Raw genomic sequence first — 15,079 nt, 5'->3', positions numbered from 1 at the left:
TAAGCATCAAGTGAACAATGACAAGGGTGAGAAGAGAAGGTTTACACAAGCATTGAGCGAAAATTGAGAAGGGTGAGAAGAGGTCAATAAAAAATTAAAATGTGTCTTCAAAACCTTGCTTTGGTGAAACCAAAGCTAGAAAGTTTCTACAGATGAGCTTGGCAACATTGTAGTTCATAGGTTAGAAGACTACATGGAAGAAGCTGTATGCTATAATTCCTTATGGCAGCAATAGAGGCAAACAAGGGTAGCCAAAGCCAATTTTTGGTTCATTTTAAACATATTGGCTCTGCTACTTTAAAAGATGGTGTTCAAAGATCCTGATGCTAATGAATTCACACAAGCCATGCATAATTTCTATGATAGCATGGAGGAGGCATGGGCTTCAAGTTCAATCATACACTACATGGTATGTACTTGAATCAATATACTGATATAATATCTATATTGAGTGATTGTAGAATATGTTGAATTGGTACATAATATTTATGTTTTTTGTAGCATATTCTAGAATCACATGAGCCATACTTTGCACAAGAAGGAAGCTTTGGGGTTTGGTCCATGCATGGAACGGAGAAATCACATTGCTGTACAAGCTCCAAAACTTCTTGGTGCATGGAGGGCATACTAAACACTTCATCTGCTACTGACTGTCGATAAACCCTGTAACAAATGGGCATCTCCTCCTTACCTGGAACACGCTGCAAAATTTCCGTGGCAGCTACAGCAACTAAGAGACCTTCATCTGGCAAAATTGGTTTGGCACCTACGAGCTGCTTGGTTTGCACCTCCTTATCTGCTACTTCTGCCAAAACTCAGATCTGCGCTAATACATCAAAACTGCAGTCCATTTGTACCGCCTGCTCGGTAAGTGTCTCCTGTCTAGAGTGCAACATCGGCAGTGTTTGGGCCATGACCCCTTCTGGCCCCTTTGTTTGTGAAGTGCCTCCCTCGGCCAAGGAACATTGGCCCGAGGTTCCTACCTGCTCGCTGGAATTGACTGTTGGAGGCCACCCATCTGTCCACCAGGTCAATCGTGATTGGGTGGCTGTCCGTGAGCTAGGTTGCTGGGATGTTCTTCGGGCACCTGGAGGAGGCGGATGAGTTGCTGGTACTTCTCCACTGCGCTTGGAGCCGTGCATTCTCCTCCCATAGTGTTTGCCCCTATGCTACTTCGTCTCTCAGGTGTGCATTCTCCTGTTCTAGCACCCCAACTTTGCTGTGGTCCACCTGCTGCTGCTTGCTCACTGCGACCTGTTGTTGTAGCTTTTGTATGGCTCACTGCATGTTCACATTTTTGGCAGCAATGGACACCAGGCATTCGAGCTCGCATTGCACGTTGCTATGATCAGTCTTTAATTCTATATGCGCATACTCTGCAGTTGAGCGTGAGCATGGACCAGATCATCATGAAATGCCTGCTTGCTTTCCAACTGCTCTTTCTCCTAGGGACCTACATTCCGCAGCCAGGTCACCTTCAGCCCTGCGCAGATTGGTTCCTTGACAAATCTGGTCACCTCCTCCCGGTACCTGGCTTGTAAGAACAAGTTATACTCCAGCACCTCGGGGGGAACCCAATGGTTGGCCAGATAGTTCAGGGACTGCGTCACTTGGATCGTGTTCTCTCTCAACATCTGCCGCTGACTTTCTCTGACATTGCGATCCTGATGCTCATCTTTAGTAGTCTCTACGGGAGGATGGCTCTGGAGGGGAGCAGGAAGTGGAGGTAAGATAAGACGACCGAGTGCTGAGCCAGTTCCTTGTTGCTCGACTCTGTGCACAGGCTCGACCTCTTTTGGTGGTTCTTGATCCACCGTGTCCCCGCCATCATTTTTCTTTGCATTGGAGGTGCCATGTTGGTTGTTCCCCTCCAACTGCTCCTGCTCCTTGGGGGTGCCCTTCTCGCTGTTCTCCCCATCATCGTTTTGCTCGGAGGTGCCCTCGTCACCGTTCCCCTCCTGTTTCTTGTTATCTGCCTGGCTATCCTGCTGCTCCTGTTGCAAGCCTTTGTCCTACTTCTGCTCCTCGCATGCCCCTTCTCCTTGTTCGTCATGTTCTTCTCTGGCTTGCTCCTCTTCACCTTCCTAATCCTTGCCCTGTCCCTCTTGATCACCCTCTTCTTTCTTCTGCTCAACATGTTCCTCCTCCTTGTCCTGTCCTGCTCCCGAGGTCCCTACCCCTCCTGACGGTAGTGCATCCGGCCACAACACTCACTCGGACACTAACCTGTGATGGGATCATACATAGGTGGGGACCGGGCTTGTAATGGGGTTGTCCCTTGTTGATGGCTAGGAGCTGGTTCTCAAAATCCTTTCAAAAATTGTAAACCAGTCCACATGGAGCTGGTCCTCCACCATCGTGATGACTCGGGCCACATACTGCCGGGACACATACTTGACACTCTTCTTGAGTCCAATGAGCTTGGACAAAAAAGTGTTGATGAGATAGCCCTGTGAAGACCCAGCTCCTCGTCGTAGACATCCTTCCATGGTAGTTGAAAAAATTTTAGGATCCGATTTGAGGCGAGAATGCTGGTGAGGACATCGTTAGAAAAGTCTTCGATGGGACGCGGAGGAGAAATGCGAGAGCTGCGCTTCCTCTTCTGGCGAGCTTGACAATCCGCCATCACGACGAAGATGACGAGGTTGGATACAGAGAAAGAAGCCTGTGAGGAAAGTTGTAGGCGAGGAATAGATTGGCTTGATGAGGATAGGTGAAAGGTGAATGGAGGTGTAAGAACAAAAGCACGGAAGAGCTTAGAGGTAGCTCTTGGAGACGCTGAAGATGATAATGATTGAGTATATTGAATTTGCAAATGGTTTTGATCAGTGGAGCTTCTGATCAATTGTAGTCATTCAGAATCTGTGACTGTAGTGCTCATCAAAATAGCAGTTGCATGGACCTCCCTTACTTAGCATGATGTTCCGGAATTAATAAGCCCTTAACGTTAATCATGCCACATGGCAGCACACGATGCACTTGGTCCACCCCAATTAAACAGCTAGCTGGCACACTGGCTTGTGAAAATTTAACAAGGCATTGTTAACCGAGTGATTTACTTCCAAGTTCCCTATGTGTGAAGAACTTACTGCTCTGTATGGCTTAAATTTGCTTCCATTGTACAACTTGGACAACACATTACCTTCCAAGTCCGCGAGTTGCACTGTTCCATTGTCATAAACTTCCACCACCCGATAGAGTCCATTCCAACCCAACTTAAAATTGGTTTTGATAGGCCCCAACTTAGCAGTATAGAGTAATACAAGCATACCTTTCTTTAAATGCTACTTAGGCACAATATGTCAATCATGCCACGCTTTCCTTCTGCGCTGAATCACCGTTTGTGACCAAACAGCTCACAGATGTACTGCATCCAGGTGGCTTAGTTGATCGCCCCTTGATTGCTTCTTGTTCACCTAAATGATGCTCTGTAGCTATTCGAAGACTCCGAATCACAAATTCGAAGGGCACAACTGCTTTTAGGCCAAAGGCCATACGAAAAGGTGTGAGGTTGGTAGTTACCTTGTAATCCGTACTATAAGCCCACAAAAAAGCATAGTAGAGTTTGATATCCAAGTCACCTTTATCAGAATGTATTGTCTTTGTGAGGATGAGCTTCAAGGTCTTGTTAGTTGACCCAGCTTCACGATTACCACGAGCATAATAAGAAGTGGAAACTGTGTGCATGATTTTAAATTCCGTTTTAAGTACATGCATCACATCATGGAGAAAATGTGCACTTTGATCATTGACAAGCTATAGAGGACATCCATACTGGCATATAATATTTGCATAGACAAATTTAGCCGTGCTCGGAGACAAGTTATCTCGCAGTGCCTTAGCTTCTGCCCACTTCGTAGCATAATCAGTGGCAATGAGTGAATACTTGTTTTGAGTGAACTTTGCAGTTTTAAAGGGACCAACAAAATCCAAATCCTGACATTGAAAGACTTCCCAGGGCCTGGTGAGTTGCAAAGGCATAGATTGAGTAGCCAATAACCGTCCAGTGCGTTGACACACATCACTCTGCATACACCTGGCTTGAGCATCTTTGAACAATGTCTGTTAAGAAAACTACAATCCCCAATTTCTGGGGCAAACATACCAGCTTTCAGGCCAGCCAAAAGGTCAGCCAGCAGGGCCAAACTAGTGGCCAGAAAGACCAAAACTGGCCAACCAGCTGGCCAACCAGTTGGCAGGCCCACCGACCAGCTGGCAGGCCCACCGACCAGAGCTGGCCGACCTCCTAAGGTCAGGCCTATAAAAGTCTACCTACCCCCTTCACTCTCTTGAGACAGGACCTGCAGCTGCTCCTCACCTCCTCCATCCTTTGCTGCAGCCCCTCCTGCTCCAGATCTGCTCCTCTGCTCCAGATCTGCTCCTCCTACACCAGATCTGCCCCTCCTCCTCCAGATCTGCTCCTCCTACACCAGATCTGCCCCTCCTGCTCCAGATCTGCTCCTCCTGCACCAGATCTGCCCCTCCTGCTCCAGATCTGCTCCTCCTCTGCTCCAGATCTGCTCCTCCTACACCAGATCTGCCCCTCCTGCTCCAGATCTGCTCCTCCTGCACCAGATCTGCCCCTCCTCCTCCAGATCTACTCCTCTGCTCCAGTTCTGCCCCAACTCCTCTATCTCTCTATTTCTCTCCTTCAGATCTAGCCCTGGACCTCCAGCTGCTGCTCTAGATCTGCTCCTGACTGCTGCCTGACAAGCTTCCACATTTCTCCTCTTCATCTGCTGCCATCCTCTCCTACCTCTAGGGCAGCTCCAGCTCTTCATCATCTTCGTCATCATCGAGCTACACAGAGGACTGTGTTTCGCTCCCTCTGCTGCTATCTTTTCTATTGTTTCTCTACATGGAATCATCTTTCTAATTCACCTCAGCCACGGTCCTTGAGACATGACGGCTTGAGGTTCTTGTATTCAGTTTTTTCATATTACCGACAGGCACTATGTTTTCTGAGTTCCGTTCTTTAGTTGTGTCGGAGTATTGTCTATTTTTTATCGCTCCACTGCAAACCCTATCGTTTCTCTATATGGTATCAGAGCCATGGTGATCTAAAGACCTCAGATCTCTGGTGATCTAAAGATCTTGCTTCTTCAAGGAGGCCATAGGTACGGGGAGCATCACTCCTATGAACATATCAGTTTCCTCTTCATTCCGTTGTGCACTACAGGAGAGAACTCCATCTTCTACTCCCATCCCTCCCTCCCTTTCTAACCTCCATCTACTACTCCCATCCCTCCCTCCCTTTCTAATCTCCATCTTCTACTCCCATCCCTCCCTCCTTTTTCGGTTTCAAGCTTGACACTCCCCATTCCTTCGAACAACGAGGTCATGATCCTTCACCTCTACCAGATCTCCATCGGCATAGACTTCCAGGATCTACAAGTTCTCCCTAAGCGGGACCCTTTTTGTTCAGATGTGTCTTGATGACTGTTGTTTCGAATCTTCTACATACATGGAGGTAGGGATAGACTCCTCTCTCCCGAGGTCCAAGATCGGGCACACACTGGCTCATTGTTCAGCTACGACCTCTTCCTTTGGCGGAATCCCACCATCTCTGGATTATCAGTGCTGCTACGAGATATTTGTTCTTTACCTTTGCTTTTTCCTCCACCTTTCGGCGGTGAGAGGGGGTGGCTTATTCTCTCGAGCTTCACAGTGTTCTTATTTCTGCTGATCATACGTGTAACTCAGGCACTTGAGGAAGTGAACAATTCCCTTGCAAGGGCACTCCTCTTGTGACCTTCTCTCCATTTTTTGCCTTGCATCTCTTGGGCATTTTCGCAGGGATCGCCACCACCACCGTCGACATCTCTACACGAAGCTCCAAGCACACAATGTCTGCCCCTCCAAATTGGCAATTGAGAGGGGGTGTTAAGCAAACTACAATCCCCAATTTCTGGGGTAAACATACCAGCTTGCAGGCCAGCCAAAAGGTCAGCCAGCAGGGCCAAACTAGTGGCCAAAAAGGCCAGAACTGGCCGACCAGATCTGGCCGACCAGAACTGGCCGACCAGCAGGCCAACCAGTTGGCAGGCCCATCGACCAGCTGGCCAACCAGCTGGCAGGCCCACCGACTAGAGCTGGCCGACCTCCTAAGGTCAGGCCTATAAAAGTCTACCTACCCCCTTCACTCTCTTGAGACAGGACCTGCAACTGCTCCTCACCTCCTCCATCCTTTGCTGCAGCCCCTCCTGCTCCAGATCTGCTCCTCTGCTCTAGATTTGCTCCTCCTGCACGATCTGCCCCTCCTCCTCCAGATCTGCTCCTCCTACACACCAGATCTGCCCCTCCTGCACCAGATCTGCCCCTCCTACTCCAGATCTGCCCCTCCTCCTCCATATCTGCTCCTCCTACACCAGAACTGCCCCTCCTGCTCCAGATCTGCCCCTCCTCCAGATCTACTCCTCTGCTCCAGTTCTGCCCCAACTCCTCTGTCTCTCTATTTCTCTCCTTTAGATCTAGCCCTGGACCTCCAGCTGCTGCTCCAGATCTGCTCCTAACTGCTACCTGACAAGCTTCCACATTTCTCCTCTTCATCTGCTGCCATCCTCTCCTACCTCTAGGGCAGCTCCAGCTCTTCATCATCTTCGTCATCATCGAGCTACACGGAGGACTGCGTTTCGCTCCCTCTGCTGCTATCTTTTCTATTGTTTCTCTACATGGAATCATCTTTCTGATTCACCTCAGCCACGGTCCTTGAGACATGATGGCTTGAGGTTCTTGTATTCAGTTTTTTCATATTACCGACAGGCACTATGTTTTCGGAGTTCTGTTCTTCAGTTGTGTCTGAGTATTGTCTATTTTTTATCGCTCCACTGCAAACCCTATCGTTTCTCTATTATGTCTCCCACCATAAACCTGCTTGTAAGACCTTTCAAGCAGTTCACCCGCCTTGAAAGTGCCCTCCTCATGGACCGAGTGAGCCTCCTGCAACACCACTGCAGTTCATGAGATAACACCCATCTACGAAGAATCCCATTTGCACACTATCGGTAGAGCTTCCACCAATCAGTTGTCGATAGAGCTTCCACCAATTAGACTATATTTCCAAGCCTTAAGAGCTAATTGTCCGCGCTTATCTCGAGGCATAGTTTCAGCGAATGTGCCTTGAGATAGGTAAATGACCAACTCGGCATATTCCTTCTCACAATAATCAATTGCGAACAAATCAACATCTGGTAATTCCATGTCAACTCCTTGAGTTTGCTCGGGTGCTGGTAACTTGGACAAACAATCAGCGCCCACATGGGTCTTACCTGGTTTATAACTAATCTTGAAATTGAACTCCTATAGCAGAAGCATCCAACAAACAAGCCATCCTTGAATGACAGTCTTATTAATAAGATAAAGTAAGGCTTGATGGTCCACATAGAACACAAAAGGATTTCTGAGTAAATAATGCCTTAACTTCTATACACTAAAAACCATTCCCAGAGCTTCTCGCTCGATGGTGCTATAGTTTGATTATGTAGGTGTAAGTAACCTGCTAGCATAATCTTCTGAATAGTCCAACCGACCATCCAACTACGCTAGAATGATACCCAATGCATAACCGAAAGCATCCACATGCACATGAAAAATGACATCCCATCTTGGTTGTCTGAGAATTGGAGTTTGCTCGGTTTTTCATATCATTGAAAACTATTGTCAACTCAGTTTCCACTCAAACTTAGTATCCTTTTTTGTCAATTCATACAAGGGCGTTGCAATCTTAGCAAAGTCCTTGATGAACCTGCGATAGAAACTGATAAACCCTACAAAAGATCGTAATTGAGTTAAGTTTTGAGGTTCAAGCATTTGTTGGAGGGCTTTGATTTTACCTTACTTGTATCTGATTCCATCCTTAGAAATAACAGGATCGAGTAGAATACCAATTCAGACACAGAACACACTCTTAGCAAGACTCAAAGAGATACCCGCTTGTTTGCATCTCTAAAAAACCTTCTCAAGATATCCCAAGTGATCAATATCCGATGAATACACGCAGAAATCATCTAAATAAATTGCAGTGAATTCAGTGAGGTAATCTCTGAAGGTTTCCACCTAAACAACTTCTGAAAAGTGGACGGGGCATTCCTCAAACCAAAAAGCATCACTTTGGTTGCATAAGCACCCCACTCTGTAATAAAAGCAGTCTTTGACTGATCTTCAGGAGCCACTATAATCTGATTATACCCACTATAGCCATCCATAAATGAGCACATCTCATGGCCTGCAACTTGACCTAAAATTCCATCGGTAAAAGGTATGGGAAATGAATCTGGAACTGTCTGAGCATTTAATTTTCGATAATCCACACAGACTCGGAGTTTGCCATTTTTCTTAGGCACAACTACAATAGGAAAAAGCCAATCACTTTAATCTATGGCATATACAAATCCAGCTTATAAAAGTTGATCCAACTCAGCTGACTATGAAGGCCAGATATCAGTGGTCATCCCCAAGCTGTTAAGTGAAGACCCAACAATATAATCATCCACATCTGATCTCCATGTAAGAAGTAGATAAGTCATAGGGTCCATGGTGGCCTCCACATTCCATGGTAAATTATCACTCCATGTGGGATCCCTAGCTCCAAAACTGGCATCCCATGAGCACAAAACAGTCCCTTTCTACTCTCTGAAAAGCAAACTACATCCATTATATGTCATGGAGAGCTTCACCACACTGAAAACAATGATAAGTAGGAAAGATTGACATTTGACAAAAGACAAATTCGGGAAGACTTCTCCTTAGCAATCCGAGTGGCAATGAGCGGTGTCTCTGGAGGAGAGTAGCAAACTCTGTTCCCAACATTGCATGAGGGTGCCACTTGCAATTTCAGCCACATGAACCTTGCTCGTCCATCCCATTTGAAGAATTTGATCATCATGTATCTTAGATGAATTAAAAAACATCTCAGTTTCATCTTCGAAAAACCTAACTAGGTCACCCAGAGGTAAAAATTTATAAACTCCATCATGCATAGCAGGGACAAGCATTGTGACATCCCGACTAATGCCATTAACACAAGCAATGGGTGTAGACGATAGTATAAACACATGCTTTCACATATGCATATCAATGCACAGACACACCCATTTATGCAAAGTCCTTCATATCAGTTTCCATCAGCGTTCTTCAGGTGAAGGGCAGTGATGGAGACTGCACTAAAGGAGGTGGCTTATTAAGATTGTTCACTTTAAGTTCTCCTAAACGAGCATTTCTATGGAAAAAAAGCTTTAAACAGAGAGAAGATAGGCCAATCTCTGTTTAACATGAAAAAAATTATTTGCAAAGTTAGCAGGTGCATTTCTAAGCAAAAAAACTTAGAAAAAGAAAAAAATTATTACCAACGTTAAAAAGAAAAAAGTTCAATTTGCTTGTCTAAACTCATCCTCTAAAAACCATAACAAAACGTCGTAATTTCAACTTGATGGACATTACCACAAAGTTGAGAACTACAAACTCCCAGATTGATCACCACCTTACCTTCTCTACAACTACTATGACATACCCACCGATGCATGAGTGCACAATGGTGGGTGCGGATGAACATACGCTCCATACATGCATATCCACGCATCCCTACACACTTTCAGCATTCATTTATACAGGGGTCTCCATACAGTGATTCAGTCAGCACTCCGGAGGTGAAGGGCAGCCGCAGAATTGACAAACGCTAGCACTAAAGGAGAGAGCGAGCCAAAAGGTACTCTACATTATCTTCAGTCATGATATAATTGCGCACGGAGACTAGTATTTCAATTCAGTTTCTCCGAATAAGCATTTATAATATCCAGCGACTGCATGATAGAGATTTCGTACGCCAAAGCACAGCAACAGAATGTGCGGTATTGGACTTCCTTCAATTCCACTTGGCCAAATGCGCATTGACCCTGAAGTAGCACGAGAAGAACAGAGTCCTCCTTCAACAAATCTAACCAGATGAAGCGCCAAGGGCGCAACTCTTTGGGATAAAAGTCAGTATGGGTGCTAGATGGGGACTGAAGGTGAAGTCAGAGGTGTCAGGGACGAACACTCAATTTTCCACCTTCGGTATATACTCACCTTTGCTGATCTCATCTCGAGTCGTGCTTTCTAGGATTTCTTGTTGTATCTACACTCAACAAATCGCAGTAGCTTCCGCGCACATATGAGGTCGCTTCTAGCGTAATTACTGTAAAGGTGACAATGTGTCGAGAGTGAAAGTGCAAGCAGCTAATTCATAGATTGGCTATGCAATGAGACTTGAACTCAGTGTAATTCTATACGACACTATTCGCGCGTGTCCTCAACAAAGGAAGAGACTTCTTCATCGTGATTAAGCTGTGAGTACAAGGACCCGGTAACATGATCCACAGAACTACTAGCACCCAGCAACAAAAACAGGAGAAAACACGGGCATTAAGACGTCCAAGAACTAGTGCGCTAAGCTGTCCTTACTCCTCATTGCTTCTTTGATAGGAACCATTCGAGACTCGCGCCCATTGACCGTGCGAGATTCCCGTCCATTGACGGCCAGCGATCCGTGGCGCCCCGCATTCTGCGCGGCTCCGTTAACGAGGGCAGGGGGTCGAGCGGGAGAGGGATCGGAGCTTCGGCAGGAGATGGGGCGATGGGCAAGGAGAGGGGGGGTGGGAGGTGGTTGAAGAAATCGAGGGGGGGAAGGGGAGAAGGAGGCAGAGAAGGAAAGGTGGTGATCAATCTGGGAAGGGGGGAAGCAAGGGGAATCCATGGGAAGCAAAAGTGGGGAAGGGGTTGAAGGAGGGAGGAAGCTATGGCGATTGCGAGCTTGAGCTGTGGCTCGCCATAGCCGTAGCCATCGCCACAGAGTGTGGAAGAAGAAGATGCTTTAGCATCAAATGCTACCGTAGCATTTCTTTTTTGCCCATGTGGCCTTCCCTTCGCCTGTCGCCGTTTGCCACGTGGCACCCTCACAGCCTTGGCCCCCAGCTCTCCACGTGTTGCCATCCTATCGGCTGCGTTGTACCCTTTCTCTCCCTCTCATTCTTTGCACTTTCCGTGATTCTATCTAACTCCCTTCTCCTTGTATCCCCCCCGACTTATCTTGCTTTCATTGGCCATTCAAACACTGCCACCTCCTCATCGCTCTGCTTCAATCATGCTCTCATTGGCCGTACAAACTCTGCCACCTCGCTCTGTCGCTCCAGCTTTTGACTTCACACCCTCTTGCCACTCACCTTCTCGAAACACTTTTCTCGTCTCTCTCTCTCTCTCTCTCTCTCCTTCCTTGCCACACCTCCACCTCCTCTTCCAATCGCTTGCTTGCCCTCTCCCTTCTTCTCACTCCTCGACACACCCAGAGGCCCATGCTTCCCACATGTCCCGCCCATGGTTTGCACATTCGCCTCATGTAGGGCCATCAATACCACTCTCATGCTCTTCTCTTGAGGCTGAAGGCTAACGGCAAGTAAGGAATCTTGTTTTTCATTCCTTAGCATAGTTCTCAATTGGACCATTGTACAACTAGCAAACATGTTCCTCCAAGAGATTCTTTAGAATAGTCTCTTTCATTTACAAATGCCCATTGCCTTTATTGTCGACTGTTCCATGGGTGCTCAAAGTCGTGCACATAAATATTTGTCCAAGTTGAAAGGTGGAATATTTATCGCACTGCTATTGCATAAAGATTAAATAGGGTGCCTGACGAAGTTTGTCTCGTGTGCTTATGCTTAATTAAATTTATTTGATTTGACACATTCCACTACACATACATACATATTTATTTATTCATTCATACGTGTGTTTGTATGTGTGTGTGATGCCCCCTCCTCTATATATTCATACCTACATATTTATTTATTCATTCATTTATCCATATTTATATATATGATGCCCCCCCTCTTTATATGCATTTATTCATATTTCTATATATGACCTTTTTATTTTCATTTATTCATATTTCTATGTATGATTCTCAAACTCTCTTTCTACGTTTGCATGAGGAACTTCTTGCATCTTCGCTTATCACTCTTTTCATATGCACGTATCCACATTCAACAAGAGGGTATGCTTTGTCCTCCAACTCAGTGTGTGATTCCCCACTCACTCAATATTATGTGCAAGCCCTTGAAAAGTCTACACTATTGAATCCTTAGTCCAAACCCTCTATTGCTCTTACTTGCCTACTACTTTGCATAAGATCATCAAGAATAGTCTATTTTTTTACATAACTATTATTTAGCATATGTAGTTCATAAGCTAGATCGAGTGCTTGACCAAGTTGCTGTAGATGCTACTTGAATGATTGATCCATAGTATACTGTAGTTTAGATTGCGTTCTTCATGTTGACAAAGTATATTTATTATTTCTTGATAAGACACTGTATCATGCTACAAAAACTATTGTCATCCCACTTTTCATCACACATATGGTTGGATCCATAATTGTTTGCGACCACATTCACCATCCCAATTTCGGAAACAAGGTATATTTTATGCTTGGATGCACAAACTTATAAGAAAACTATGCGGAGGGGGGCAAGGGGGGGATAGTAGGATGGTATAGAGGGGGTAACTGGGAATGTGGGTGCTACTAACATTTGAACTAAGGTTAGTAGCCGCCATGTTTTAGAGTGTGTCGTTTCTACTCGAGCAAGACATGTGCTATTTGATTGTTCCTATAATTCTTGCCTTACAAGAGGTTATAGTATCAAAGTGAAATCTTTTTACAAAGAGGTTGTAGTATCAAAGTTAAATCTTTTTTTACAAGAGATAATATTGTTTAAAGGGAGGTGTGTGTGTGTGTGTTATTTCTTTTTACAAAAAAAAGGTTTGTGTCTCATTTCACAAAAAAAAAGTCCCTCCCTCCCTCCCTCTCTCTCTCTATAGCTATCTATCTATTTATTTATATAAGATTTGCTCCAATACAACTCCCACTAACATTTGGCTGAACTACAAAGGGTCTTGCAAATTTGGCATTGAATCTTCCTTCATACTTCTCATACCTAGCGACACATGGTGACTTTATTCATCGAGGCCTAGTGACATAGAGATTGACTGTGCAAGTGCAAAGGAGAGCCCAAGATGCCTATCAAAGTCCTGCTAGAAGATGATCACAAACTTATTTCCTAGTGACTCGAGCTAGGGGTAGTAGGGGATACAACGTAGCTAGGACCCAAAGAGCACCACATGACAGACTCACTCTCTAGTGGACCCTCACATGATGAACGAAGACATCTCCGCTTTACTATTTGACTTGATGAGACAAACCAATGGAGTGACGGTAGCACTTGTCAGACAACGAGCTACCTCTTAAAGACTACAAAGGAAAAGAGAGGGGCATAGATAGATTGATCATGCTTAGCACCAACAACTCTCTATTACATTGATTTCCTTCTTCAATGGCGCCAGCCTTCACTAGATGTAAAAGTGCTACTCAATCACACTTTTAGGTGGTATGGCTCCACAATCATAGGTGGCATGGTTTTTTCTTTCTTTACTTTTAGTCTTTTGAAATAAGTGCTACTTCAATCTCTCATTTAATAGAGCCTTTCTTTATCTTAAATATGTGCATAGAATGCCATTCCACAATCTCGTGATATCCTTTGATAACTATAGGGTCTTTTAATGATAAATATCTAATAATGGGATTCAAAAATATTTTTGGAGATAGCTAGTTTGGAAGTCAACGCAAAGTTCAAGAGGTGCATATGGCTTGAATTTCCAATCACCAAATGTATGTTTGTACAAGCACTAATCAATCAATTGTATGTGCCATCATCAATAAGCATGGAACCTATCAACTTGTAACTAGTCCATGTATGAATTTGTTGTATACTAGTTCTTTATTTGATGTCAACATCCCTTTGATGAGAAATAATGCTATGAATACCACCTAAGGCTAAGTACTAAAAGACAACTCATCTACAACCCTTTAAACCACTAGATGAAAATGACAACATTAGTTGTAGGCCTTTTCATTGTGCTTAGTGGTAACAAAAATAATATCCTTTAGAGAAATCATGTGCAAATTCATATGGTGGAAAAAGCATAGCAATGAGAATTCAAGGCATTATGACTTTGAGCTATGAAATCTTCTCCAGAATCATTAAGTAGATGATATTATCTCTATTCTAAAAAATAAGTGTAGGCTTTCACACAAAGCACCACTTCAAAAATTGAAAGGAAGCAAAAGCACAACAAAGTGGATGGCCACACCAACTGGATACTCAACCATTGATGATTGGCTCATGCTTCCTTGCCTATAGTATTTGAGATTTTTCATTAAAGCACATAGAGCCAAAAATAACTTAACGAAAATTAACCCTTCTCTCGACAAAAGTACGGGAGACTTTTCCATATCCTCTTGGGTTGATCTATTCACAATTGATTTATGTCTTCTCGTAACATAAAGTATTTCCCATGGCATACAGTATCAATGTAAATACAATACTTGTCCTATGGCCACATGATATGTACAGTGCGACACCTCAATCAGTACCCTCAACTATCTCCAATCCTTGTCATAATTTCCATCACCTGCATCACCTATACTTAAGATGAAGTCACATTAATAACAAGCAATTGAACAAACCAATTAATCCTAATATAATTGTAGTCAATATACAATAATCAAGCATAACGCCAATAACACTAGTGGCATCAATATTAACATGGAATCACCCACAATACCGACCATCTAGCATGGAAAAACCACTAAACCACACAAAGTATCCACTAGAACCCTTGCCATGTTCGATACAGTTCAATGGAGTACTTTGTTATATTTGACAAGGCTATAATATCCTAAGCAATCTGATGTAAGAAATGTGATTCTTGTAACGTCCTTTGTGGATTGCAAAAGCTCTCATGTAACAATGTATACCATATTCCTTGAAAATAGGTTGTATATTATTTACATAATCAATTTACATCATAGGAATCTATAAAAGATTCACAAAAAAAAGAGTCCTTCACAAATGAAGTGTTCACCAAGATAAACAAAAAACAAAAGACTTTGAGCGGATGACTTTTAAGCATCTTCATCCTTGACTATATGTTCAACCGCAACTTTCTTTTTATTATTAGGAGCTTGTGAGGATGTTTATTTTTCGGGGAGAGA

General features: G+C 44.2%; 1 protein-coding gene across 1 annotated transcript in view; it reads right to left on the bottom strand.

The window, feature by feature from the left end:
* LOC147885046 (Protein kinase superfamily protein) overlaps nucleotides 1–10,816 on the bottom strand; it is an 86,410-nt gene extending 75,594 nt beyond the window's left edge. The window contains exon 1 of the mRNA XM_087397163.1: nucleotides 10,438–10,816. Within this exon, the coding sequence (XP_087253289.1) occupies nucleotides 10,438–10,729 (292 nt within the window). The 5' untranslated portion in view covers nucleotides 10,730–10,816. The remainder of the gene's footprint in view (nucleotides 1–10,437) is intronic.
* Between the last annotated feature and the right edge of the window lie 4,263 nt (nucleotides 10,817–15,079).

This window comes from Dipteris shenzhenensis, chromosome 26 (genome assembly GCF_047967505.1).
Source record: "Dipteris shenzhenensis isolate YYH24624 ecotype China chromosome 26, Dip_SZ_1.0, whole genome shotgun sequence".
Taxonomy (NCBI): Eukaryota; Viridiplantae; Streptophyta; class Polypodiopsida; order Gleicheniales; family Dipteridaceae; genus Dipteris; species Dipteris shenzhenensis.
The sequence above is the reverse complement of the archived record's forward strand: the minus strand, read 5'-3'. Positions and strand labels throughout refer to the sequence as shown.